The sequence below is a fragment of the Culex quinquefasciatus genome, chromosome 1, assembly GCF_015732765.1.
Source record: "Culex quinquefasciatus strain JHB chromosome 1, VPISU_Cqui_1.0_pri_paternal, whole genome shotgun sequence".
Classification (NCBI taxonomy): Eukaryota; Metazoa; Arthropoda; class Insecta; order Diptera; family Culicidae; genus Culex; species Culex quinquefasciatus.
Window position 1 is genome coordinate 50488307 of NC_051861.1, and position 24420 is coordinate 50512726.

General features: G+C 43.0%; 3 protein-coding genes across 8 annotated transcripts; 2 read left to right on the top strand and 1 right to left on the bottom strand.

The window, feature by feature from the left end:
* Positions 1 to 3430: 3430 nt before the first annotated feature.
* On the top strand, positions 3431 to 10888 carry LOC6035343 (4-hydroxybutyrate coenzyme A transferase). The gene is made up of 5 exons (XM_001845502.2): positions 3431 to 3587; positions 3720 to 4015; positions 8995 to 9792; positions 9863 to 10129; positions 10191 to 10888. The coding sequence occupies exons 2-5, from the start codon at positions 3850 to 3852 to the stop codon at positions 10376 to 10378; spliced, it is 1419 nt and encodes a 472-aa protein (XP_001845554.1). The 5' UTR covers positions 3431 to 3587; positions 3720 to 3849; the 3' UTR covers positions 10379 to 10888.
* A 1265-nt stretch (positions 10889 to 12153) lies between these two features.
* LOC6035344 (nucleoplasmin-like protein) lies at positions 12154 to 14434 on the bottom strand. The gene is made up of 3 exons (XM_001845503.2): positions 14268 to 14434; positions 13110 to 13491; positions 12154 to 13046 (listed from the first exon to the last, which is right to left on the bottom strand). Exons 1-3 carry the CDS (start codon positions 14287 to 14289, stop codon positions 12926 to 12928), a joined length of 525 nt encoding a protein of 174 aa, XP_001845555.1. The 5' UTR covers positions 14290 to 14434; the 3' UTR covers positions 12154 to 12925.
* A 2319-nt stretch (positions 14435 to 16753) lies between these two features.
* LOC119765160 lies at positions 16754 to 22714 on the top strand. 6 transcript variants are annotated; one of them, XM_038248488.1, is made up of 5 exons: positions 16754 to 17028; positions 17090 to 17182; positions 21629 to 21942; positions 22010 to 22295; positions 22363 to 22714. In XM_038248488.1, exons 2-4 carry the CDS (start codon positions 17130 to 17132, stop codon positions 22015 to 22017), a joined length of 375 nt encoding a protein of 124 aa, XP_038104416.1. In that variant the 5' UTR covers positions 16754 to 17028; positions 17090 to 17129; the 3' UTR covers positions 22018 to 22295; positions 22363 to 22714. The 6 variants fall into 6 exon arrangements, with proteins under 6 accessions (XP_038104416.1, XP_038104415.1, XP_038104417.1 ...); XM_038248487.1 differs by having other exon boundaries at positions 16754 to 17182; XM_038248489.1 differs by having other exon boundaries at positions 16754 to 17182; positions 22010 to 22231; positions 22474 to 22714.
* The last annotated feature ends 1706 nt before the right edge of the window (positions 22715 to 24420 follow it).

A 24420-nucleotide genomic window follows, 5' to 3' on the forward strand; every position in this document is an offset into this window, starting at 1 on the left:
TCCACCGTCGCGGCCGCCGCCATGGCCGTCGGCGAAAGTTAACAAAACACCGTTGAAAACGCGCTAAGCTAGCTCGAAAGACGACCAAACCCAACGAAAGTTGAACAGGGAGCGCTACGAATATTCTGGATAATCATCATCATTTTTGTCTCTTGAAAGTGTTTGAGTGACGATTCTCCGGTCTCCATACAAATCATGTTTTGGAGTATGGATAATAGAGTATACCAAAAATGACTTTTAGGCGGGCATTCAAGGGTTTGTTCCGGTGGGCATACCAATCCCAAATTCAAAATATGAGCTTGATTGGACGTAACAGAAGCTGGCGCTCTGCATTTATTTTTTAAATGGGATTTAACCCCTAAAAAAAGATTTTCTTTCAAAAATGCCGCTTTTTGAGGCTTTTTGGCCAGCGTTTATTTTCAGCATCATTGGCGTGTAGGCCTTGCGCATCTTTTAGTATAAATTGTTGATAAGCAACCGTGTAGTGGATGCCCCTAGTTACGGCTAACGGTGCTTTAGGCAACCGACAAACAGATCTTAGTAAGCCATGCTAGTTTATCAGATAAATCTTTCTCTTTTCTTGTAACCTCAGAAGAATAAAGACGTTTTGTTAAACTGCTCTGCCTAATTCTTCAGGTTATGGGCCCAGTTAACGAAGTTTAAAGAAGTTTGCGCAAGATGTCGGAGGAGAAAATTTGGTTGCTGGACGGAGCGAATTACGGCAACTCGAAGTTTCGGATGGAAGTCCTCCTGGAGGCAAAAGGTTTGCTAAATTGCGTGGCTGAACCGATGGACCTGGCGGCCTTTGCGGAGCTGCAGTCGGACACGCAGGACCAGAAGCTGCAGAAGCGGACGCGTCGAGCTGAACGTGTTGCGAATGACCGGAGCTGCAGAAATCTCCTGGTCAACCGCATCGCCGAGGACCAGCTGGACCACGTGAAGGACGCACGGACGGCTAAGGAGACCTGGGACGCGCTGCGTAACACGTTCGAGCGCGTTGGGATTGCGGGCAAGTTGTTCCTGAAGAAGCGGTTCCAGGAACTCCGCTTGGCTGAAGGCGGGGATGTCCCGGCGTTCCTTGTCCAGTTTGACATGTTGCTGCGGGAGCTTAAAGCGGCCGGCGTGAAGATGGAAAAGGAGGACGTGGTTTGCCAGCTGCTACTGGCGCTTCCCAGGTCATTCAACGCGCTGGTGACGGCGGTTGAAACGATCGAGCCGAAGGACGTGACCCTTGAGTACATCAAAAAGCGCTTGCTGGACGAATAGGCCAAGCGGAACGGTCAAGATGTTCCAAGTGAAGAGGAGAGTTGTCCTGGTGAGTCGTCGTTCGTCAGCAGGAGGAGAAGAGCGCTAAAGTGCTTCGGATGTGGTGGGTATGGCCACAAACGAGCGGATTGTCCCGACGGACAGTCGGACGAGATGGAATCGGAAAGAAGCTGGAGGTCTGGTAAGTCTGGCAGAGCTAACGTGACCAGCGAAAACGAGATTGCGTTTGGCGTTGCTACGGGCAACGTTGCTGATTGGTCGTCGCCTACTGTGGGTCGAAAAGTTGACTGGTTTCTGGATTCTGGAGCGACAAGCCACATGGTGCGGGACAAGTCACTCTTTGAGAAACTGCGGCCGCTGGCTCGGAAGGTGCACATTGCCGTGGCCAAATCGGGACAGTCGCTGGTGGCGGAATCGATCGGCACGGTACGAGTTAGGATGTTGGTCAAGGGAAGGTCGCTACAGGCTGTAGTCAACGATGTGCTCTACGTGCCAGAGCTGCGAAGCAATCTGTTCTCGGTTCGGCGGCTCGAGGACGTTGGAATGACCGTGAAGTTCGCTGGTGGAAGAGTGTCCATTGAAAAGGGAGATCGTATGGTGGGCAGCGGACGCCGATCTGGACAACTATACGCGTTGGACGTTTTCCGGCGTGGTGGTGTTGAAGACGGTGGAAAACCATCCTGCGAGATCGGAGGCGGGAAACTTGCGGAAGAACAAGCTGAAGATGTTTCAGCTGATAAGCTGCCACGAAACTCCGAGAACGAAGGCAAAGAGGTGCGGATCGCCGGCTCGTCAGGTAGACAGCCCGGCGTAGCGGAGCTGTTGGAAGCCGAAGACAAGGAGGGACCCAACGGCGCGCTCCCTTCGCAACCAGAACGTGACAACTGCTCTGCAGAAGTGTCCACGAGGCCTAGCGGACCGGAGCGCAAAATCGTGGGTAAGTCCCTTGCAACCGTAACAAGCTGTGGCGGAAGTTTTTTTGCTGGTGAATGTTTTACAGGATCCACTGGACCAAAGAAGGACAGCGAGGCGATCCTCGCTCGGAATGCTGGAGCTGAATCGATCGTTGGAAACCTGCCAGCTGACGGAGCGAAGCAATGCTGTGAGAGGATGGAGTTGTCAAAGCAGACGAAGAACGATGAGAAGACCAAGTTGAAGATTAAAGTTAGGCGCTGCGTAAATAGGATAAAATCGTGCTTGTTGGCGAAGCATGATTCGCAGAAATGTGATCAGGTTTGATGCAAAGTGCTAGATTTGTTTCGGTTGAGCGAGGGTGTTGATAAGCAACCGTGTAGTGGACGGCCCTAGTTACGGCTAACGGTGCTTTAGGCAACCGACAAACAGATCTTAGTAAGCCATGCTAGTTTGTCAGCTAAATCTTTCTCTTTTCTTGTAATCTCCGAAGAATAAAGACGTTTTGTTAAACTGCTCTGCCTAATTCTTCATAAATAACATTGAAATTTTGAGCTCTCTAGAGCTCGGTACAGACCTTCAATGCTTGGCATTTTTTCGAAAAATTGACCCTAGCACCAAATTAAAAAAAAAAAATACATTTGATTGGTATTAATATTTATGAAATCATTTCGTCGGACAATTTATAAAGCGACAATTGTCCACGAGGGGGAGTAACAGATTCCCAAAAAAGTTTCCACGTGGTTTATGAATGGTTCCAAATATAGATCGCGGTGGATACTTTTCTACCACAGTTTATTGTGTGATCAATGTGGTTATTGCGTTGGTGGATTTTTGACAGTTCGAAATAATTCAAGAAAATTTACCGCGGTGAACCAAAATCAAATTAACAATACAACTTTAGACAAAAAATATATCTAGATGAGCTAAATAAAGCTCTTTCAAGATTTTGTGTTTTTTGGGGTTCATGCTTTTTTAAGCTTTTTAGCGGTAACACCAGCTCAGAAGGCATAGTAAAAACCCATTGGGTTGAAATTACTGATAATTGCAATTTTATCACGTGTTCCGCCTTTTTTGGGTTGGATTTTGAAAATCTATAAAATTGTCAAACTTAATTGTTTGATGACCATAAAAATTTACAATTTTTATCGACAATTTCTTATTGACGCAGTTTTCAAAAACATTTCGTTATCAAACCATCGGAGGTTTGCTATCCCTGCACAATCTGAGCGAGGTGAGGAGCACGACCAAAACGCAAAACAGCTAAAAAGTTCAGTCTTGTTTCTTCTTTCGATTCGATCGCACCTCAGCAGCCGTCCGCCGCGGTGTTGGCTAAATTTCCGTGCGTGTGTGCGCGTTTTTGTGTGTCTGTATGTGCATTCCGTTCTAGGATAAAAAGGGAGAAAAAGGTGTGTATCTTCGAGTGGTGTTCTTGCTCAAAGGGATTTGGGAAACTGAAAATCCTGCGTTTTGTTGACTCCTTCCGGTTTTGAAGTTTGTCAAGTTGACAGTTTTGTTTGTTATTTGGTCTCTTTTAACAGCCCACTCTGATTGAATTAAGTTCAATTTAGACCTCAGGCGAATCAAACACACACGGAAGAGTGTTGGAACTTGGAGGCAACATCCCATCTGACCCAGAATTAGTGAGCCACGACGACTACGGCAGTCAAGATGATGTCTTCTTTGGCGCTCCGGTTTGCCCCGCGGTTTGCGGTGGCTTCGTCCTCGTCCCAGAAGGTTAACACCTATTTCACCTATTCCAACCAAATCTCGCAGCCTATGGACCGAAAACCGACCTACACGACGGCGGAAGAAGCCGTCAAATGCATCAAATCAGGTTAGTTCCTTGCCCACCTTCCGATGTACATGCAGAAAGCAGCATCCTCTGGCTGGTTACGCAATCGAGTGTGTTTTATTTTTGCGATTACATATTTTGAAAATTTGCTAAGTCATCTCGGATGAGCCGAGCAGGACTCGGCGTCACAACTCTGCGGACATAACACATTTGCACGAGGTCAATGGTCTTGTTACCTAATTAAGAATATTTTCACAATAAGCAGTAAAAGTAATTCTTTTAATGTTTGCAAACATAATCTCTGAAATTAGTAAATCGTGCGTTTTGCTATTCTGAAGACGCAATTCATTGAAGGACTGGAACGTGTTAAAAATAGCTCCACAATAACTGCGTAAACGTCGTGCTGCTCCATATCAACACATAGAATTCCAAGATCAAAAAATCAGCATCAGAAAAATCTCAACAATAAGCGACACTTTCAGGAGTGATGAAAACCCAGGACCCACCTTTATTCGCTTGGTGTTCCAGGTGATGAAATATCAATTTAAAATAAGAAAACGCATCGAACAGGCGCCGTGAACTTGAACTGGCACCTTTGGCCTGCCAGCGCCGGAAAATGACTTTAAATTGTTGCGAGGCACGAAACTTTAAGCAACTAATCAGAGTTGACCCAGTGAGTAATCAGGGAGAAAACTTAAGAAACAAAGTCAAACTCTATCAGAACATGAGCCACTCGAATGTACTTTGTCCCCTCTTGGCTGATTCCAGTTCGTGCAGTCTCGGCGGACGGTCCGGGCCGTATCAGTTTATTATTTTGAAATCGTTCACCCCGATTTGCTTGCTGCTGCCGATGGCAAACAAAACTCAACTGATTCAATAAACATTGAACTTGTGCTAGAGGCAAACTAATTTTAAATCTTATCTTGCATAATGTGCGTCTTATTTTTCTTCCTCCCACATGTCCTTTGAAGTCATCACATTCCGGCGCTATAGTGCAAATTAAATTACAATAATTGTCACCTTTTTCTGCAAAAAGTGCTAAACTAATGTGAACCGATGCTAATTGTAGCTGCTAAGTAATCGTGCCTCCTGACTGGTTCCATCAAAGTCACAAATTTGTTCACATGGAACCAGTCATTACCTAACATTGCACATTTGTGGTAGTGCAAAGTTAACTGGTGTGTCGTCCCGTCCGTGGCGGCAATAAATGAAGCGAAACTTTATCAAACAGAGAACACGGAGCAACACATTCGCTTATTTATTACGCACGCGCAGCTTGCTTCGCCACCAATATTATCGTTGCATATTATCGGAACAAATCTCCGCCTCAGCTCGTACCAACTTGCTCTGCAGTTAAGCTTCTAGTTCGTAAAGCAATTTATCATATTGGATGAGAATATGAGTGATTACTAGACAGTCGAAAAATTATTATCACTAATCAGTTGATACAAAACATGCCTAAACAAAACCTTATAATGAGTAAGCACTTTCGGTTTCCTCTTTCGAAAATAAAATCAGAGCACACACAACCAAAAATAGAAACAGGTTTGAACCGGTAATGGAAAGACGCACGAAAACAGAAGATGCGATTGCGGGTGGCAGTCTGGTAGCTTCAGTTGATGTGTGGCATGACAATCTATCCCCGCACAGATACACACACGTGTGTTTATAATGGGAAGGTCAGTAGAAAAGGCTGAGAGATAATTTGGCGAGCCAAGGCCAATGTCGTGCATTGCCACCGGTATGCGCGTGCATAGTTTTGCCGGAAGATAACACAGTGACGGATATTTCTGGAGCAACATTTGAAAGGGACGGCACGACATAACCATAAGAGAAATGTCTTACCGCCCCTTTCAGAAGTTGCTGTGTGATAAATAAGTTGCTTAATTTTTTTTAACGGTTTTAAAAGCATTCCCGATGTCGCAATTCGCAATTTCCAGTGTAAGAACGGGCCTTGGCCGATCTTATGCACTAGATTCCCGACGAACACGCACTGCTCTACACCTACATCTCACCCTTGCTCTGAGTCAGTACGAGCAACACGCTAGAACACGCTTTGAGTGTTCGTGCCAGGCATGCACACCTTCTTTTCCGGTTACGCATTTTAACTCGGCCGGGGGTGGTACATTACGTAGGGTTTGATGTAAGTATAAGCGCCTAACCATCTATAGTGTGCCTATTAACTTTCATTAAAGCAAAAACTGTTTAGTATGAATTCAAAAACTAATTGTTATTTACTGTGTATTGTTTTCTCCTGAAATCTTTCCTAGTGTTGAGTCGTGTTTATTTGTTGCTATTTCTTTTGTCGCGGTGATTTGTTACAATTTTTGGTCCTAAGCATTTTATAAAAGTTTACCAAAAGTACAATAGTAATATTTGTGTTAATCCTTTAACCATTCCATAAATTGAGTAAGGGCTCAAACCTCACTAGTTTGAAAAAAAGGGTGAAGATTGAAAACAATAGACAGTAAAAGAGAATTTATTTTATAAAAATCAAGAATCAATAATAAGAGAATGATGAGCGAATTTTAAAGAATAAAAATGAGAAGCTAGATGTATTAGATGTAAAATTAGACATTAGTTAATAAATAGAGATACAAAACAAGCTTAGATTAAAGTAATGATAATTTATATGACAGATAAAGAATTATTCAAATAAATAAATTCGCAATAAAATAAAAAAAGATTAGGCAAATGATAAATAGACTTGATATTACTAGTACATTAAGGAAAAGTATATGTTTAAGAAAAAAAAAAAACAAAGTTTGTTACAGCAGTCTCAATTGGTAAAAAAGAGTGGAAATGCTTCGAGAGATAAGAGAATCAAAAGTTAGTAAAATCAAAATCAAATGATATTAAATAGAAGAATCAGTGAAAAAGTGGGAATCAATAGAGCAAAAATAAAAATAGGAGATAGGTGGTAGCTGAGAATGAAGAGAAGAGAAACCCCGTTGTGCGATGTTTCAGGTACATCCACAGCAGTTGACTCAACATACTGCGAATCAAAACAATACCGTCTACAATCACAAATTATTTCCCTTTCCCACATTGTCGCGCCCCTTTCTTTTTGCCGTCTCGACTCTGACCCGCGGTGGTCAAAGGTTTACGATCCGTTTCCACAGGCCACCAGCTAGGTCATCATGAAAACCAAGCCAACGTGGAGGTAAGAAAATAGGACACTTGCAAGGAACCAGAGCTATACTGTTCTGATCAAGATAATTCGGATGATCTAACAGAACTACGGATGTAGTTAGTTGCGCTCCTTCCAGGATTTTCCTTACGTAGACGTCAACCGAAGAGCACGCAACAAGGTCAGTGCCATTGCATGCTCTTAGGTATCAATCTTTGGCCTGCAAGTGCAACCAGCTGAAATCAAATTAAAATACATTCTCCTGCGTTTAAAATCATTTTAAGCATGTTTGGGTTTATTAAAAAATCTTAAGATTTTTTGAAAATTTTCGATGCACAATTTTTTTTTCGATACAATTTTTGTTTTCATGAAATCTTAGATTTTTTGAAAACTAATGATTGCAAAACAACTGAACTAGTGTAAAATGCATTTTAAAACACTTTTTTCATTTAAATGTGAAGATTATGGCTTGTTATTTAAATTTTTATATTTTTTTATTTTTGCCCCCCCCCCCTTGACCTCGGCCAGGGCCAAGGGACAAAAACTTTTTTAAATATTTGCATCGGCCTTATTAGATTGATTAAAACATTTTCAATTGAACGGCATTAATTTTTATTTCTAGTGATTTGTATCCGGTAGCTACGAACGGATCCACCGTAAAACGATGGGATATATACTCAGGATTCTCCTCCCACGTCCAACCACAAATTTTAACAGCCCAATTCAAAAAATCTGTGGCCAAAATCGAAACAAAATTTTAACCAAAGAAAAAATCATCCACATGCATAAGCAATGAGTTGAAAAACATCTTCAAGAAAATTTGAATTGTCAAGCTACCTTTTTATTCCAACACGCATTTTCTTGCAAAAAACAGAACAAGAATAAAACCGTAAACACTCAAAAAGAAGACCCTATATAGCCGTCCCGTCCCAGATTACGCCCAATTTTCCACTGAAGCGACCAAAAACGATACACCAGCTTGAAGGAAGAGCCTTGTTCGAAAGCAGGAGCTTAGGAACGTACCAAAATAATCGCTAATTACTGTTTTTTAAGCACAGATAATCATGGCTTCGGTTATCGATAGCGTTGGTACATATAACACATGCTTGATACATGTATCTAGAGTGTGCCTGTGGATCAATCGGACTGCGCACTGGACTCAAAATCCAGGGGTCGCCGGGTGGAATCCCGAGGCGGACGCAAAAAAAAACTAAGTGTAAATATAGGTATTCGGCGCCCTCTCCCCGTGCCATACATACCTTCACACTTAGGAGACCCGAGAGGCAGAGGCAAAAAGAACGATACACGCCTGTGGATTCGTTGACGAAACCGCAAGGATTAAGAGGGCCACATTATAAGGTGTTACGTCGATTCCGATTCCGTAACAATAATGACCTTTTGGCGGGCATTCAGGAATTTGCGGGTTAAATCCCATTTAAAATTCAAATGCAAAGCGCCAGCTCCTGTTACGTCCAATCGAGCTCATATTTGGGATTTGGACTCAGTATGCCCACGGGAACAAACCCCTGTATGCCCGCCAAAAAGTCATTTTTGTTACATTCTAACTCGAATTTGTGTTTGGCAATAAGAATAGTTATAAAATTACAAATATGTTTTTCATGGCTCGATTGTCCGAAGTTTTTAGGGAGAGCATCGGATGATCGGCCATGAACTGTCCTGGTTAGGGTACGGGCCTGCAACGCAACGAATTTCTGTGCCGTGGATATTGCAACATTTTGTGATCGGGGAACTTTTATCGAACCATACGAGTTTGGGCAATATGGGAATCAAACTGTATGGTTTTTGATTGGTACTGCACATGAAAGTTGACATTTTATAACGATTGTTTGTAATATAACCACCAACACCTTTCTTTGCATTCTCACTCCAGGAAACACCGTGTTTGCTTCCGGTGCCGCCGCAACCCCAATCCATGTGCTCGATGCAATGACCAAGCATGGCAAGGATAGCAGCCTGCGTGACATCACCGTTGTGCACATGCACACCGAAGGACCGGCCTCCTACTGCGCTCCGGACTGCAAGGATATTTTCCGCTCCAAGTCAACGTTCATGGGAGGAAACGTACGTCAAGCTGTAGCCGAGGGGCGTGGCGATGCAATTCCCATCTTTTTGCATGAAATCCCGATTCTGTTCCGTCGCAAGCTGATCCAGCCGGATGTTGCGATCGTTTCGGTTTCACCTCCGGATGAGCACGGTTATGCCACCCTGGGAACCAGCGTCGACTGTGTGCGAGCGGCTCTGGAAAACTCCAAGACAATCATTGCCCAGGTGAACAAGCAGATGCCTCGTACCTTTGGTGATTCAATCATTCACGAGTCGCACTTTGACTATGCCGTGAACGTGGATATTCCTCTGCCGGCGCACGCACACAAAGAAATGTCCGAGACGGAAACCAAGATCGGCAAACTGATTGCCGAAAATCTGGTCGAGGACGGAGCCACCCTGCAGATGGGCATTGGAAACATTCCGGATGCGGTGCTAAATGCCCTGCACAACCACAAGGATCTTGGAATTCACTCGGAAATGTTCGCCGGCGGCGTGGTCGACCTTGTCAACAAAGGTTGCGTTACCAACGACAAAAAGGTTTACCACCGGGGACGCATCGTCGGGTCCTTCCTGATCGGTACCAAGAAGCTGTACGACTTTGTCGACAACAATCCGTTCATCGGTGAGAGTTTACTTTTTTTTTCATTTCGATAAGAACTGAAGGTTTTAACACGAACTTAATCTCGTTACAGAAATGCTTGAGATCAACTACGTCAACAACGTAGGCATCGTAGCGCGCAACCCGAAAATGACCGCAATCAACTCGGCCCTCGAGGTCGATCTGACCGGTCAGGTTTGCGCTGATTCGATCGGCACCCGCATGTACTCCGGATTCGGTGGCCAGGTCGATTTCATTCGCGGCGCTGCGGAAGGTTTCGATGGCAAGGGCAAGCCCATCATCGCGTTGGCCTCCGTTACCAACAAGGGACAGAGCAAGATTGTCCCAACGCTCAAGCTGGGTGAGTAAACTCATAATTTGAATGAGAACCTGCAATCACGACCGGTGTTTATTCCACACAGGTGCCGGTGTGGTGACGTCTCGAGCCCATGTGCATTATGTTGTCACCGAGTACGGAATCGCGTATCTGTTTGGAAAGACGCTGCGCCAGCGAGCCTACGAGCTAATTCAGATTTCCCACCCCGACCATCGCGAAGCTCTGGAGAAGGCTGCGTTCGAACGATTGAAGACGATGCCCACGCCGAACTAAGCGCTCAGCACCCGCCACCTTCCTATCTATTGTTTCACGTCAAAGATACAATGACATATTCGCCTCGTAGTGCTGTTCAAACTGGCGGCGGAACACTATTCCTACGTTAAACAGTCTTTTTGAGTTTTGACCCACTGAAATTTAAGAATGAACTCTTTCGGCAGTTGTTTGCATGTTTCAATATTACAAAAGGTAGATTAGCGAACCAATAGGCGTAGGAATCGAGCAAAAGTTTCCCAAATATCATGCGAGTAGAAGAAATAAAACGTAGCAAACGCAACAGCTTTACAGCTAAATACAAACAAAAGAGAACGTGCTTGCAATAACATTCAAATTGACGAGAAGGACAACAACACATGATCAACCATCTATCTCCAAAACGTGCATTGCATATTTATAAGGTCGAAATTAATCATAACTAATGGTAAAGTCTAACTGTAGATGAGCAGGCACTTGGTTACTGCCTTTGTAGGATTTTGACAAAACAACAATACAAGTTAATACAATGTATCAGACTGTAGTTCTTAGTTACAAATGTGCAATATCACATTCTTATCCACAAGCTACCTTTCACGCGTTTTGTTTTCATCAGCCGATGCTCGAGAGCTCTCCCAACAGGAACTGCCCATCTTCGCGGGATAGTGTGAAACAAATCGCATGGTTGTCTCACAATCAAGTGCTTCGATGTCACTTCTTCCAGGAAACGCAATCCAATCAAGTTTGTCCTACTCCCGGGAGAACTGTACCAAGGACCTCGGCGTGCTTCTTGACACGAAACTCAAGTGTTGTAGCCGTTGCTCGACTTCAAAGAAAGACAACTTGTTTGGTAACTGAGGTTTTTAATACGTCCATCTTGTTGGGTCGCCGGAACGAACTGTCCTGAGAGTGCTGATAGTTAGCATAGCCTACAACATCTCCCCCTTTAGGAGATTTGGCGGAAGATCAATCTTCGTGCTGCTGAACTGCTCCTCCGGAGGTCCCGCATCTGGTTGTTGCCGTTTCCGATGATCTCGAGGTAGCCAAGCCAGATGTGGACCGCGATCGACGCTTGACGGCTTGAGACGCTTGTTGGACCAGGCGCCAAGATTTTTGAGACAACGTGCTGCCGCTGGAGATATGCAGGGCAACCAACCAAGATGGCTCCGTGCGATGATCGTCGTTGGTTTGATTTGAGACGGCTAGATCGACGCGTTGACGCGGATTGTGTACGCAAGTGTTGTGCTGCTTATCCGACTTCCGTACGGACGGGTTTGGTTTCGACGCCTGCTGCCGCCACCGGATGAAATCCGCACGCTTGCAGTCCGTGGCTTCGTGGGCTCCATAGCAGATGGCACACCGCTTAGGCTCGACTCCTTGGACTTGGCACTCGTCCTTCTTGTGGGAACCCCCACAGTTGTTGCCCTTGTGGTGAAAGTTCCTAGTTCCATGGCCAATATGCAAGCAGTTCCTGTACTGAGTCATGATAGACCGCTTTTACCGGTAGGCCTCCCACCAGACTCATTAGGCGTCATCAATAAAGTATGTCATGCATTAGGGGGGAGGGCGGGTCTAAGCAGGTCTTACATTGCGTGTTATAAGTAGAGAAAAAGCATGACAAAGGGGGAGGGGAGGGGTAAATTTTGGCTGATTTTAGCGTGACGTACTTTATGGATGCACACATGAATACATTAATATGGTGATTTTTCCTCCTAGATCAACCAAATCGCTAAGTGGAGGTTAGCCCAACTGTCATCATTATTTATTTCTGAATTTCGGACAATGAAAGTGACACCTTGTGGTGATTGACTTTTATATTTTATTTCTCCTTTCTGCAGAAATTCCTTGCCCTTGCTTCTCCGCCTTCACATTGTTCGCTCATTTTTGCTACTTAGCTTGTTGCATAAACTGTGTAATGAACAAGTCGTACCGATGTAGAAACGATACAGCGTACATTTTGAGAAAAAACATACGCGATGGTTGAATGATCCTTTTGCATATACTATTTTTTAGAATAAGATAGACAACCCTGCATCCTAGTATGCATTAATACAAATAAACCTAACTTGAAGTATACAGTTTTACTTTCTCATTGGTGCTCCTTACCCATCGGTTTAGTACAAACGAAAGCATTTGTACCGGATTTTTTATTCAGTTCGAAGTGTTAACAAAATAAGCCAACAAATATAGAAATCGGAGCAAGTTTCGGGCGCTAGGAAAGAACTTACAATCTACGTTTATCCTTTAATATGTTTATGTTTTAGTTTGTTTTGTCTGTCGGGACACAATTTGCGTCTTCGGTTCGAATTGTATGTATGAAGAAGTAGCGGTACAATCATTTCTTCAATCGATGTCCGTGTTATTCACCACTCTAATCAATTACAATCATTGTTGGTTGTATGGGTTGTTTAAGATGTGTGTGTGTTTACTGTTTATAGTGTTGCTTAAAAAGGAGCAGGGTTGTTCAAAGTAGGAAAAAGGGATGGAAAATGCAAACCGGATCTTCACTTACAGTGCGCGATCGCTGTAGGTTCGCTGGGTCCTGGTGAGATGGAATTGGTGGTTGGCAGTCTATTTCTTTTTGCTGTTCTTGGCGTTATTGCTGCCAGCGGGACCTGCGCTTGGTTTTCCCTTGGAGTTGTTTGTGAGCTTTTGCTTCTTCTTCTGAGGTCCGCCCTCCTCATCGTCGTCTCTGGAAAAGGAAGTTAATGAAGTTAGATATCGTGCTTCGGCAAACCAACACTATCGAACTTACTCGTCATCCTCATCCTCCTCTGGCACTTCTTCCTCCATCTCCTCCATGTCCTCGAACTCTTCAACCAGCGATCCGAGCAGATGCTGTCCGTGGATGTGCACCGGTCCCTTGCCTTCGACCAGCGTGAACGTCACCGGCGAATCGGAGAACTCCAGATCGAGCCGGCACTGCCGGGCTTCGCCGACCTTCAGGACCGCGATCGGGATGCGCAGCGTATCGCGGATCGTCATCGTCTCCACCTGAACCACGTTGAACTCGTCGGAAGCGGCTTCGTGTCCCAGAATGCACTGCTTGATGATCAGCTTGTGTGTGCGCGGGTAGCCGTCGGCCTTGTTGTCCGGATCCCAGGTTACGGTCTTGCTGCCTTCCTTCAAGGTAGCTCCTGTAGAAAATAATAGAAAAACATTAGATCTTAACTGATTACGTGACTGGTGAATGATCCCTGACAACCAAATTGTCTAACCTCAATATTTTTTTAAAGATCCGGCATGTGTTTACATTTGATATGAAATATTGACATCTACCTGAGCTGCATATTTATTTCAAGTTCAAGTTTTTTTTTTACATTTTTATTATTTGACTCGTTTTCTTAGTCATTTGCGATGAAAGATACCGAATAATGGAACCTAACCAAGTTGTTACAACTTCAGTAACTTAATACACGAGGCATGACAAATTGCTTTGCTTCATATGTGGAAGATTAAAAATTACAAAATAATCCATGAAATGACACAGATGCCGGCTCAAAAGCCAAAAGGATGTGAACAAGGAGGAGGACCAAAGCAGGCGTTGGCGGCAACGCGAGAGGTGGCTTCGCTTTGCAAAGACCGGGTAGAAGAAGCATGGAACGGCGGGTGGTTACGTGCAAATAGTAAGCCATGATTATTGTTCACTAATTTCATAGCAAAATCACGCGTGCAAAATGAAAAACGAGCGACATTTTAAATTTAGCAAAGGCACTTGATCCAAAACGCCAACCAAAAGAAGAAAAAATGCCACAAAAATGTTGAGCTTCGGCAGCCATTCTAGCACATTACGAAATGGCAGCGGGAGACGCCGACTCGCAACCACTTTCCGCATTTCGCAAAAATCTCTCGAAATACGGCCCCCGATTGCGGAAAAATTATTGCAAACTGTGCGACACAACGTGCCACTTACCATAGAAGTATTCGTCGGCCATTTCAGCGTGTTTTTCCGGGACAGCGAAGATTTTTCACAGCAATTCGAGCAGAAACACGGCACTTTTACTCCACGTTAGGACTAGCAAGAGAATGAGCGCACATCCGTTTTCTGACTCTTTCTGTCAAACAATAAAATGAGCGCGGCGATGGCGGCCGGCCGCAACCGTACCGGCGGGCAGTGATACCAGCAATACTACCTACGTAATATCTGCAACAACCGTAAAACGTCTGCAGAGGCGTTGTCTTTGGAAAAATACAGATTTTCTGAGAGAAAATTCTGTAGAATTATCGAGGTTTTTAAGAAGATGGCGTTCGAATAGAGTTATCTACGTGCGCATGTATTGCGTGTACGTACACGTAACAGATTGAGGTTAAATTTTGTACCACCCAGCAAAACAAATGGTGTGCTAGTGTGCGTGAGCTCGGCCTTAGATAACTCTATGGTGAACGCCCGAAATGTCAAAATCACGCAGTGGTACCAACATTACGGAACAAGTGTGCCATGGCATGACAGTCACATTTTTTTCTAATGTTGGTGCTACTGCGCGATTTTGACATTTCGGGCGTTCATCATTCGAACGCCATCTTCGCTTAAAAACCTGGATAGCTATAGCTTGATTCCAATATTCACCAAATAGAAAAGGGGAGTACCGTAAACTGGGGTCAATCGGGACCCATGGGGCGAATTGGGACAGCAGTTTTACCGTGTTGGAGCACAATATTTTGATTTTTCTGGTTGGTTTCGGTTAGAACAGACTCAGGCCAACAAAATATGTACATCCATTCCCAAATTTAAAAGCTTTGAGTGCTCTACACTCAAAGTAAAAAGTATCCTTTTTTCAAGTTCACCCGTCGTCACCCTTTAAAAGGGTATCGAAAATGTACTGATTTTGACATACCCTTTTAAAAGGGTGACGCCGGGTGAACTTATGAAAAGGATAGAAAGTATCCTTTTTGAGGATTGAAAGTACCCTTTTGAGGGATACTTCTGATTTTGAGTGTAAAAACTGCTGTCCCCAGTGCTGAAAATGTCAGGGGTCATGACGCGAAAATCGGCGAGGCATTCACGATTTTTTCAGATCCATTCACTGAACCGCAAAACCTTGACATAAACAAACCCGACTCAGTCGGGAGTGCCCTAGCTCACTGAGTCACTGAGCAGCTGCAATGCGAGGCAGTACCGTAATCTGGGGTGAATCGGGACTACAGTCTGAATAGGGACAGCAGTTTTTAGAGCACTTAAAGCTTTTAAATTTGGAAATGAATGTACACATTTTGTTGGCCTGAGTCTGTTCTAATCGAAACCAACCAGAAAAATCAAAATATTGTACTCCAGCATGGTTAAAACTGCTGTCCCAATTCGCCCCATGTGTCCCGATTGACCCCAGTTTACGGTAGTCGACCAACGATCATTCGACGTTGCACGCACACACATAAAGAAACAAGTTTTTACACAAAAAGTTTGTATTTATGCGTGGAAATGTTATTTTAAATATTAGTTATGGTTGTTTTAAGTGTTTTGTACAGTCTATAAACATTAAATTTTTTAAAAATAGTTAAAATAGTGTTTAGAAAGGATTTTACGAGTCAGTCATACGACACGAATTGAGTGAGTGTAGCTCATTTTTTCACGTCTCTCATTCTTCAGCAGCCTATCACTCAAAATAATTTTCACCACAAAGCTGCATGAACATATAAGTGATTTTTTTCCATTAAGTTAATCAGGCAACATTGACGTGAATTCCCGGTGGATGCTAAATCTGCAGCTTGCCAACCCATGATGGCTTTTCATTATCGCATCAGGTAGAATAAGCATGAAACTCACGTGAGCTGTGCATGACCTTTCATGCATAATCCACATGAGCATCACGTAGAAACTACATGAATTTTACTGCGGGTTTTGCTACTTTTTTTATTGGATTATTTCTTATTATTCTTATTAAATAACACGCATTGGAAAGTTTTTGATATTTGATTTATTTTCAAAACACGTAGAAGTTGGAATACACAGAAAAAAATATTTCTGTAAATTTACATTATTTATCATGTACCAAAAGGTATCATGATAAATGATGTATATTTACATTAGGTTCATTGGAAATTTACATTAGATTCATTGGAAATTTACATTAGTTTTGAAAATTTACATTAGTTTTGGAATTTACATTACTTTTGGAATTTACATTAGTTCAAATCAACTAATTCTGATTGGCCAATGGGAATGAGAAGCTCGACTTGGATTGCAGTAGGAAAAGGGTGTGGCCTATCCCTGTTTGAAAAATGTCGCACGTCGTGCGAGCTGTCGCGCGGTTTTGATTTTACCGTTTCGATATCGATTGGTCGAAAGGACGACAAACGTGCGACAAACACTCGACATGTCCGACATCGTTTTTTCCATCGATTTTTTGAGCGATCGACATTTTTAGTCGATGCTCCTTTGAAAGTTGTAACCAGAGTGTCGATCTTGTTCTGACGTGATAGAGAAAATTTTCTAAATTGTGGTGCAGCTGGAATAAAATGATTTCTCCGTTTTTTAAAATGTTTTTCTGGTTTATTTTCGCGCTCGCGTGTCGTATCGTTTATCTTTTGCTTTCGGAAAGTGTTTTGTTGTGCGATTGGTGTTGGAAAAGTGGCTTGATATCGAATAATTTCATTGTAAACAGATGAAACTACATCGGGAAATCAACAGCTTACAAGTATAGATTATAATCCGGCACTTATACTCCTACAGCAAATCTGTATAAAGTTGATATCGATATCAATATAGTTATGATTAAATCAAAACAAATTTTGTTTTAGTTTGTGTTGTTTATATAACAAATTGCTGGTTGCTACGTACATGAAAAATGTGTGGCTGGTGCTCAAAAGAAGACCTGTTTTTGGAAATCCCAGGTAAGTTTTCGCTTTATGTTTTTAAATTGATATTGTGGAACCGGAGGGATGGGGATATTGACGGGTAGGGGGGAGGGTGTAGGGTTTGATGGTTTTAAGTCCTGCTAGCAAATGTATCCCTTTTCCACCTTATTTAGATAACTGAATGTTCACATATGTTTAGGACCTTATAAAAAAAGGTGCAGGTGGTTATGTTACACATGACCAGTATGACAAAGAACTTTGCAAGATGATTGTTGAAATTTTCGATTAGAATGTCCGGTCCAAATTCCCCCCTCATAATAACCGTCCTATCGAACTAAGGGGACGGAAATTGCAAGTGGAGCTGAAATAGAAATCGAAGTGAAATCAATTTACTTTCCTTCACCACTCGAAAGTTACCAAGATGCGGGAATGTTTTTGCAAGGCTGTTGCAAGCAATCGGCGGCAGTAAAGGAAATTTAAACAGCAGACATTAAAAACTACCTTTTACAGGGCTCTTAATGACTACGAGATAGTTATTCTAAATTTCCAGAAACAGATTTTCACAGTGGCACAAAAAAATGTGCATTGCAGTAGTCTATTTATTACTCCCTGCCTAATAAGTAATATATTTTAACTGCTTAGCATTAGCATATTTTAACTGCTTAATTTCAGATAATGGCCAAAAGCAACTTTTTATGTCCAGTATCAAAAACCATAAAGTTTGATACCCATATTGCCCCAACTCTTACGGTCCGGCAAATGTCCCCCATCGGAACATCCGCGGGGCCTCCGGCCACTCCGGATTGTGGCCACTACTGCCAAAATGTCAAATTTCATGTCCAGTATCAAAAACCATAAAGTTTGATACCCATATTGCCACAACCAAGGGGCTGGAAACTCTAATATTTTCTTAAAATACTGAGTATATTAACGATATTCCAGTATACTTGTTAGTATACTAACCGAAAAGCAATAAACTGTTAGTATATTAAGATACTCTCAGTATATTGGTAAGTATACTGGCGATATGTAAAGGAAATAATAAGTATACTGACATATATTTTGATATACTGGTTGACATAATAATTATAGCTCTAAGAGTTTCCAACCCCTTGGCCACAACTCTTACGGTCCGGAAAATGTCCCCCCATCGGAACATCCGCGGGGCCTCCGGCCACTCCAGGTGGTGGCCAGTTCCAATGATCGACTCACGTGACCGGCATGTCTTAGCTGGTCCTTGCCTCCAAGCCATCTGCTCCCGGACCTCCAGGCTGTCTGCTACCGGGCCACCAGGCCATCTGCTTCTGATGTGTCCTCGTCGTCGTCCAGCAATAGAATGAATTTTCGGGACCGACCGAGCCGAGTTTTGTTGGCTCGTCGACGATCCGAAAATTATGAGGTGGAGTGGGGGAGATTTTAGATACATCAATCTCACGTCTCTCGATCGACTGATTGGGAAACGTTCGTTCATCCAACCAGCGTGCACCAAAAAGAGGGGAAATTTGCCGAGAGGGGAATTCGTCACGTAACGTTTTCGCTTCGCGAAAATTTTGGATTGACACCACGTATAGAAACCTTAGGACAAAGTTCTTTGTCAAAAACCATCCAACGCGCTCAAAAGATTAAAGATTTTACTGCAAAATAACGATGAAGTGCTGAGGTCAAATTTAAAAGACGCAACACTCTGCAGAGCAACTGAAAACTTTTTTCAAATTTTATTTGATTTCAAGTCACAATTAAATAAATATGCAAAGTAAGCATTGCAATTAAATTTGAGTAACTTTTATTTTTAAAAAACGAAACTATTGGCACTACGCCCCCGGGGCATGGCCTTCCTCTAACGTGGGATTTCTGCTCCAGCGCCTCTGACGAGACAGGAGAAACCGGGACCGACGTTTTACTTCACCATCCGATAGAAGCTCAGTGGATAAGGCGGGAATCGAACCCGCGTCTCATAGCATCATCGGGATCGGCAGCCGAAGCCGCTACCCTTTTATTTTTATATTTCATAAAAAAAAGATGCATCGTTATTACTCGTTCAGCCCAGTTAGCGAGCAGCATTCGGTGATTGGGCTACGTTCTCATCCCAGTTAACGAACAAGTACTGTAGTCAAATTTTACATTATACATTTACATTATATAATTTTTTAGTTTTGCTGCCTTTAATTTAATAATTATATATAATTATTAGGGTGGGTCATTTTTTTTCGAAAGTGCTCGGATCCGGCTGAAATAATGTCCATCTTGTAGAGGGTACCCATAGGGACTCTCATACCAAATTTGAGCTCATTTGGTTGAAAACTGGCTTGTCGCTCGGGGGTTGAAGTTTACATGGAAATTCCTATGGGAAATGTGTGATTTTACTTCAAACGCTCCTACAAGCTAAGCGACAAACTTTAGTCCACACTTACACTAGGTAGCCGTGTCGGGGGTGGTCCAAGGAACATTTTTCTCTAAGGGTTCATGGTCATCCGTTTAACCCTGAGCTTGCGCAAAACCGAAACATCCGGCGACGCCGGAATTCTTCGAAATCTCAGTTTTAAAGGTCAACGCATGCTACAAACTATGACAGAAGCATCGTTTGAATGAATGGAAAACGCGACGCCAAACGTCAACTCACTGTTTGGAAGCAAATGTAAGGGTTTGCGCTTTTCCAACAAAGCGTTTTTTTTTCTTGAAAAATAAAATGGTTTTCAATAGGCAATTTGAAAATAAACATGGCCTCCGAACCCGAGTTCGTCGTTGAGCGTGTCGTTACAAAGAGAACTCGGCGCTAAAAGGTCCAGTTTCAGATCAAGTGGAAGTGTTGCGAGGATTCTGAAAACACCTGGGAACCGGAGGAAAATCTCAACTGCCAGGATCTTCTGGAGAAATTTGCAAGCGAGGAGGGCGAATAGCGGGTCAGCCGCGACAAGCGAACATGGATCGGGTCGAAGAAGATGGGGGGGGGGCCTTCGGCGATTCCAGTCAAACAAATGAAAGCCAAAAATGGATTCGAAAAGGACACGTGGCGGAGAAGTTGGAAGGAGTGCCTGAAGAGGACAGCGACGAGGTGGAACTGGTCCAGTCCAGAATGGTCCGCCTGCACGTTCCGGAGCTTTGATTTCTACGAGAGCCATATCATCAACCCGGCCAAGATAAGCGTTCAAGTGATACAAAGTTGAAGATATTTAGTAAACTTCAATAAAATAACTTTTATTGGTCTAAAAAATAAACAAAATAAAAAAGCTTTACTTTCTTAGTTTGTTTCTTACAAATAAAAATATTATCCTGATAAACCGATGCTAACCGCTTCGATAAGGTCAATTGAAACATGTCCTGTCCATCCCGATGGCTCTTCCGGTGAACATCTCGCCGACGATGCCGCTGGACTTGCCAGACGAACCCCAAGCCGGCTATTCCGCTGGCCCTGTGCGTCGAGCAACCACTTCCATCCACGAATTCCAACCGTAACTACCTGTACCATGTCCTCCCTTGCCGTCGATTCCACTGCCCCAAGGCGACGATTAACTGTTTCCTTCCAGGAAGTCCTAACGCAAAAAGGGTTTTTTTTATTCAATTGTGTTTCTTGCATACCTTAAATCGAATAATTCTCTCTAGAAATAAGCATGAAAAAATTATGAATAATTAGTTATTTAATGCAAAAAGTAAAACCCACAATACTGAACCTTTTATTTTGCTAACATTTGAGTGATTTGACGTTTGGGGTCGCGTTTTCCATTCATTCAAACGATGCTTCTGTCATAGTTTGTAGCATGCGTTGACCGTTAAAACTGAGATTTCGAAGAATTCCGGCGTCGCCGGATGTTTCGGCTTTGCGCAAGCTCAGGGTTGAACAGATGACCATGAACCCTTAGAGAAAAATGTTCCTTGGACCACCCCCGACACGGCTACCTAGTGTAAGTGTGGACTAAAGTTTGTCGCTTAGCTTGTAGGAGCGTTTGAAGTAAAATCACACATTTCCCATAGGAATTTCCATGTAAACTTCAACCCCCGAGCGACAAGCCAGTTTTCAACCAAATGAGCTCAAATTTGGTATGAGAGTCCCTTTGGGTACCCTCTACAAGATGGACATTATTTCAGCCGGATCCGAGCACTTTCGAAAAAAATGACCCACCCTAATAATTATAGATGTTATTTTAAAAAGATTTGGCGTTACGCGAGAAACAGCAAACACTGCCATTAAACATGAGTTCAAAAAATTTAATCAAGCTGTTGCTCTTAACCTTAAGCGAAAAAAGGAAAAAGAAGCATCTGCCAACGCTGGTACCAGGTACGAGGCAGAAAACGATGGTCAAATGTCAAGTGCAAGTGATGACGAACAAGTGTAGGATTGATTGTTAATAATTTTAAAAATTGACTTTATTTTAAAAGCCACGAGTTGTTACAGACAATGATTCTAAGAAATCAGTCATGCGTAAGTTAGGTTACTTAATTACATAGATAATTCAATGTAGTGGTTTTCTCTCTTTTTCCACGTAGGAACGTCAAGTTTATAAGCTCGACCTCGCTTTCAGAACCTGCAAAGGGCGGCGTTTCAATTCCGCCTCCAAACGAGCGTTCAGCAAACAGGCAGGCCTGGCTAGCGCTCAACTCCACCATCGAATGCACGAGGTGCTGTTCTTCGGAGGTCATGGCGTTCAAATACGCCGGTGCAGAACCTGCTGGAATGACCACCGTAGACTCGGCAAGCCTGGCGCTCATCACCGCCATCGAACGCAAGTGGTGCAGCTCCCCAGAGGTCAGGAGACAAACCTGGCGTTCACGCCGGTGCAGAACCTGCTGGACCAATCAGCGTAAGTTTGAATACTTGAAAAAAGAACATGTTTATTTCATTTCCTTTTCATTTCTCTATTGACTTAGGTACATGATTATTCGGTGTTAAATTACGCCAAACTGACGCGCGCTGAAGGTCGGAACGACCACCGTAGAACCGGCAGGCCTGGCGCTCAACTCCACCATCGAATGCACGAGGTGCTGTTCTTCGGAGGTCATGGCGTTCAAATACGCCGGTGCAGAACCTGCTGGAATGACCACCGTAGACTCGGCAAGCCTGGCGCTCATCACCGCCATCGAACGCAAGTGGTGCTGTTCCTCGGAGGTCATGGCTTTCAAATACGCCGGTGCAGAACCTGCTGGACCAATCAGCGTAAGTTTGAATATTTGAAAAAAGAACATGTTTATTTCAATTCCTTTTCATTTCTCTATTGACTTAGGTACATGATTATTCGGTGTTAAATTACGCCAAACTGACGCGCGCTGAAGGTCGGAACGACCACCGTAGAACCGGCAGGCCTGGCGCTCAACTCCACCATCGAATGCACGAGGTGCAGCTCCCCAGAGGATGGCCTGGCGTCATCGAACATCCCGAAAGCATGCGGTGCAGTCCCCTTCCTCCCAGAGATCAGCTGACATTCATCACCGCCGGACAAACAGAAAGAAAGGAAATCAGACTTGAACACGCATTTTTACGTTGCCAGATAATATTAGAAACTCAATGTTTTTTGTTGTTTTGTGTGTATTGTAGGTGATAAAGCGACATTTATCTTTGAATAAAGCCTTAAAATTTGAAAAAAAAAATGTTCATTTTATTATAACATAACCTAAAAATCCGAAATGACAGCACACGACAAAGGTACGACATCCTTAATAACAAAACCGTGCGACGTCGGTAGAATGTCGTACGACAATGTCGAACAATTTCGATGATCGATCGTACGACAAATACGACATTTTGGTGCAAAAACGTATGACATTCGTGCGAAAGTCATGCGACATTGTCGTGCGACGTCGTACGATTGCACGGACGACAAACGACGGACGTCCGACGGACTTTTCAGTCAGGGATGTTCTATTTTAAAATGAGTTAAGCGGGCAGCAAAAGGAAATTCGGATTTTAAAAAGTTGTTTCACAGGTAGGGGACGCTTTCTCGTCGACGGCCAAGTGGAATAACGCTGGACTGGAATCGAACGGACGACGGGTAGAATGTTCGGTGTTACTGCTGCTACCCGCTGCCGACTGAGCCATCTTCGCATTTTATAAACGAGCGGCTAAAGCATCAACTTGTTCAGGGCGAGGCTCAGGCAGTGGGCCAGCGAAGTATGAGAGCGATAGAAAGAGAACCAAATATTACTATTTTTAGTTCGGGTAGTTTTGAAGGCAACGTTTGGCAGAAATACATTGGATATATGATTTACATTAAATAGGAATTTACAGGAAGCCGAACACGGGTAGAAATTCATCAGATTTGAGTTTCCATGCTCAACGTTTCCATTAGATTCATGATTTACATTAGATTTAGATTTACATTGGAGTAATTTCCATGACTTTTTACTCTTTACATCATATTTCAACATTACATTGAGTGAGTTTACATAATAAACAGTAATTACGTGCTGTGTAAATTTACATATTTTTTTCTGTGTATAAACAAAGTAGTCTACCATACCCACTGAAGCTATTGGCATATGATCCTGGGTCGTAATCTTTCGACCACTTGCTTATTACGGTGGTAGACCCGCAGGAACCATGATGATCTTGGATATCCCAACATATCAACAAAGTAGTCTACCATACCCACTGAAGTTATTGGCATATGATCAGGAGTCGAAATCTATCGACCTCTTGCTTGTTACGGCGGTACACTCACGGACCTAAACTTCTGGAAGCTCTTGATGATTTAGGATATCTGAACAAATCTACAACATCCGGTTCGAACAAGGTTGCTGTGTTTGAAAAGGAATTCGTATACGATTCTAGTTAGATTCCGTTTCAGAATTCGAATTGTCTTACCTTGCTACATCAATTTATGTTGCGCGACATTTTTTGGAAGTGTTGGCAAAAAATATGAAAATTGACCAGATTTCGACTTTAGTGGTACAGTCATCCCTCATATTCGGAACAGTTTACAAATCTGCCAATGTTCAACAAATCATAAAAAATCGATAATTGAACATAATGATTTGCTTTTTCCTTCATGTGAAAGCTTTTCTTGCGATCTTTCGAATGCTGTATCGAACATCTGCAAATTTTACCATTTATATGAAGTTTTTGAAGAAAAACTTTGACCCAAATTCGGAACACTTTTTTCTTACAGTGTAAACAAACTTTTTTATCTCTCCAAGAGTACATATTTTTTTACAAAAAAAAAATGACTTCTCACTTTGAAACCACTAAAACTCATGCTTAGTGATGTTTTAAACATAGTTTTTTTTTGTGAAAATATCAATTAAATTCAGGTGTTTCACAATTGTAGGAGGCACAATAACATCCC

What these genes read in the sequence shown, in the direction of transcription:
- LOC119765160 (XM_038248487.1), top strand. Translation starts at nt 17,130, where the DNA reads ATGAAAAATGTGTGGCTGGTGCTCAAAAGAAGACCTGTTTTTGGAAAT. An exon ending in CCTGTTTTTGGAAATCCCAG is followed by an intron (nt 17,183 to 21,628) that starts GTAAGTTTTCGC and finishes TTTTCCACGTAG; the next exon opens with GAACGTCAAGTTTATAAGCT.
- LOC6035343 (XM_001845502.2), top strand. Translation starts at nt 3,850, where the DNA reads ATGATGTCTTCTTTGGCGCTCCGGTTTGCCCCGCGGTTTGCGGTGGCT. An exon ending in CGACAACAATCCGTTCATCG is followed by an intron (nt 9,793 to 9,862) that starts GTGAGAGTTTAC and finishes ATCTCGTTACAG; the next exon opens with AAATGCTTGAGATCAACTAC. An exon ending in TGTCCCAACGCTCAAGCTGG is followed by an intron (nt 10,130 to 10,190) that starts GTGAGTAAACTC and finishes TATTCCACACAG; the next exon opens with GTGCCGGTGTGGTGACGTCT.
- LOC6035344 (XM_001845503.2), bottom strand. Translation starts at nt 14,289, where the DNA reads ATGGCCGACGAATACTTCTATG. An exon ending in GGCCGACGAATACTTCTATG is followed by an intron (nt 13,492 to 14,267) that starts GTAAGTGGCACG and finishes TATTTTCTACAG; the next exon opens with GAGCTACCTTGAAGGAAGGC. An exon ending in GAGGAGGATGAGGATGACGA is followed by an intron (nt 13,047 to 13,109) that starts GTAAGTTCGATA and finishes TTCCTTTTCCAG; the next exon opens with AGACGACGATGAGGAGGGCG.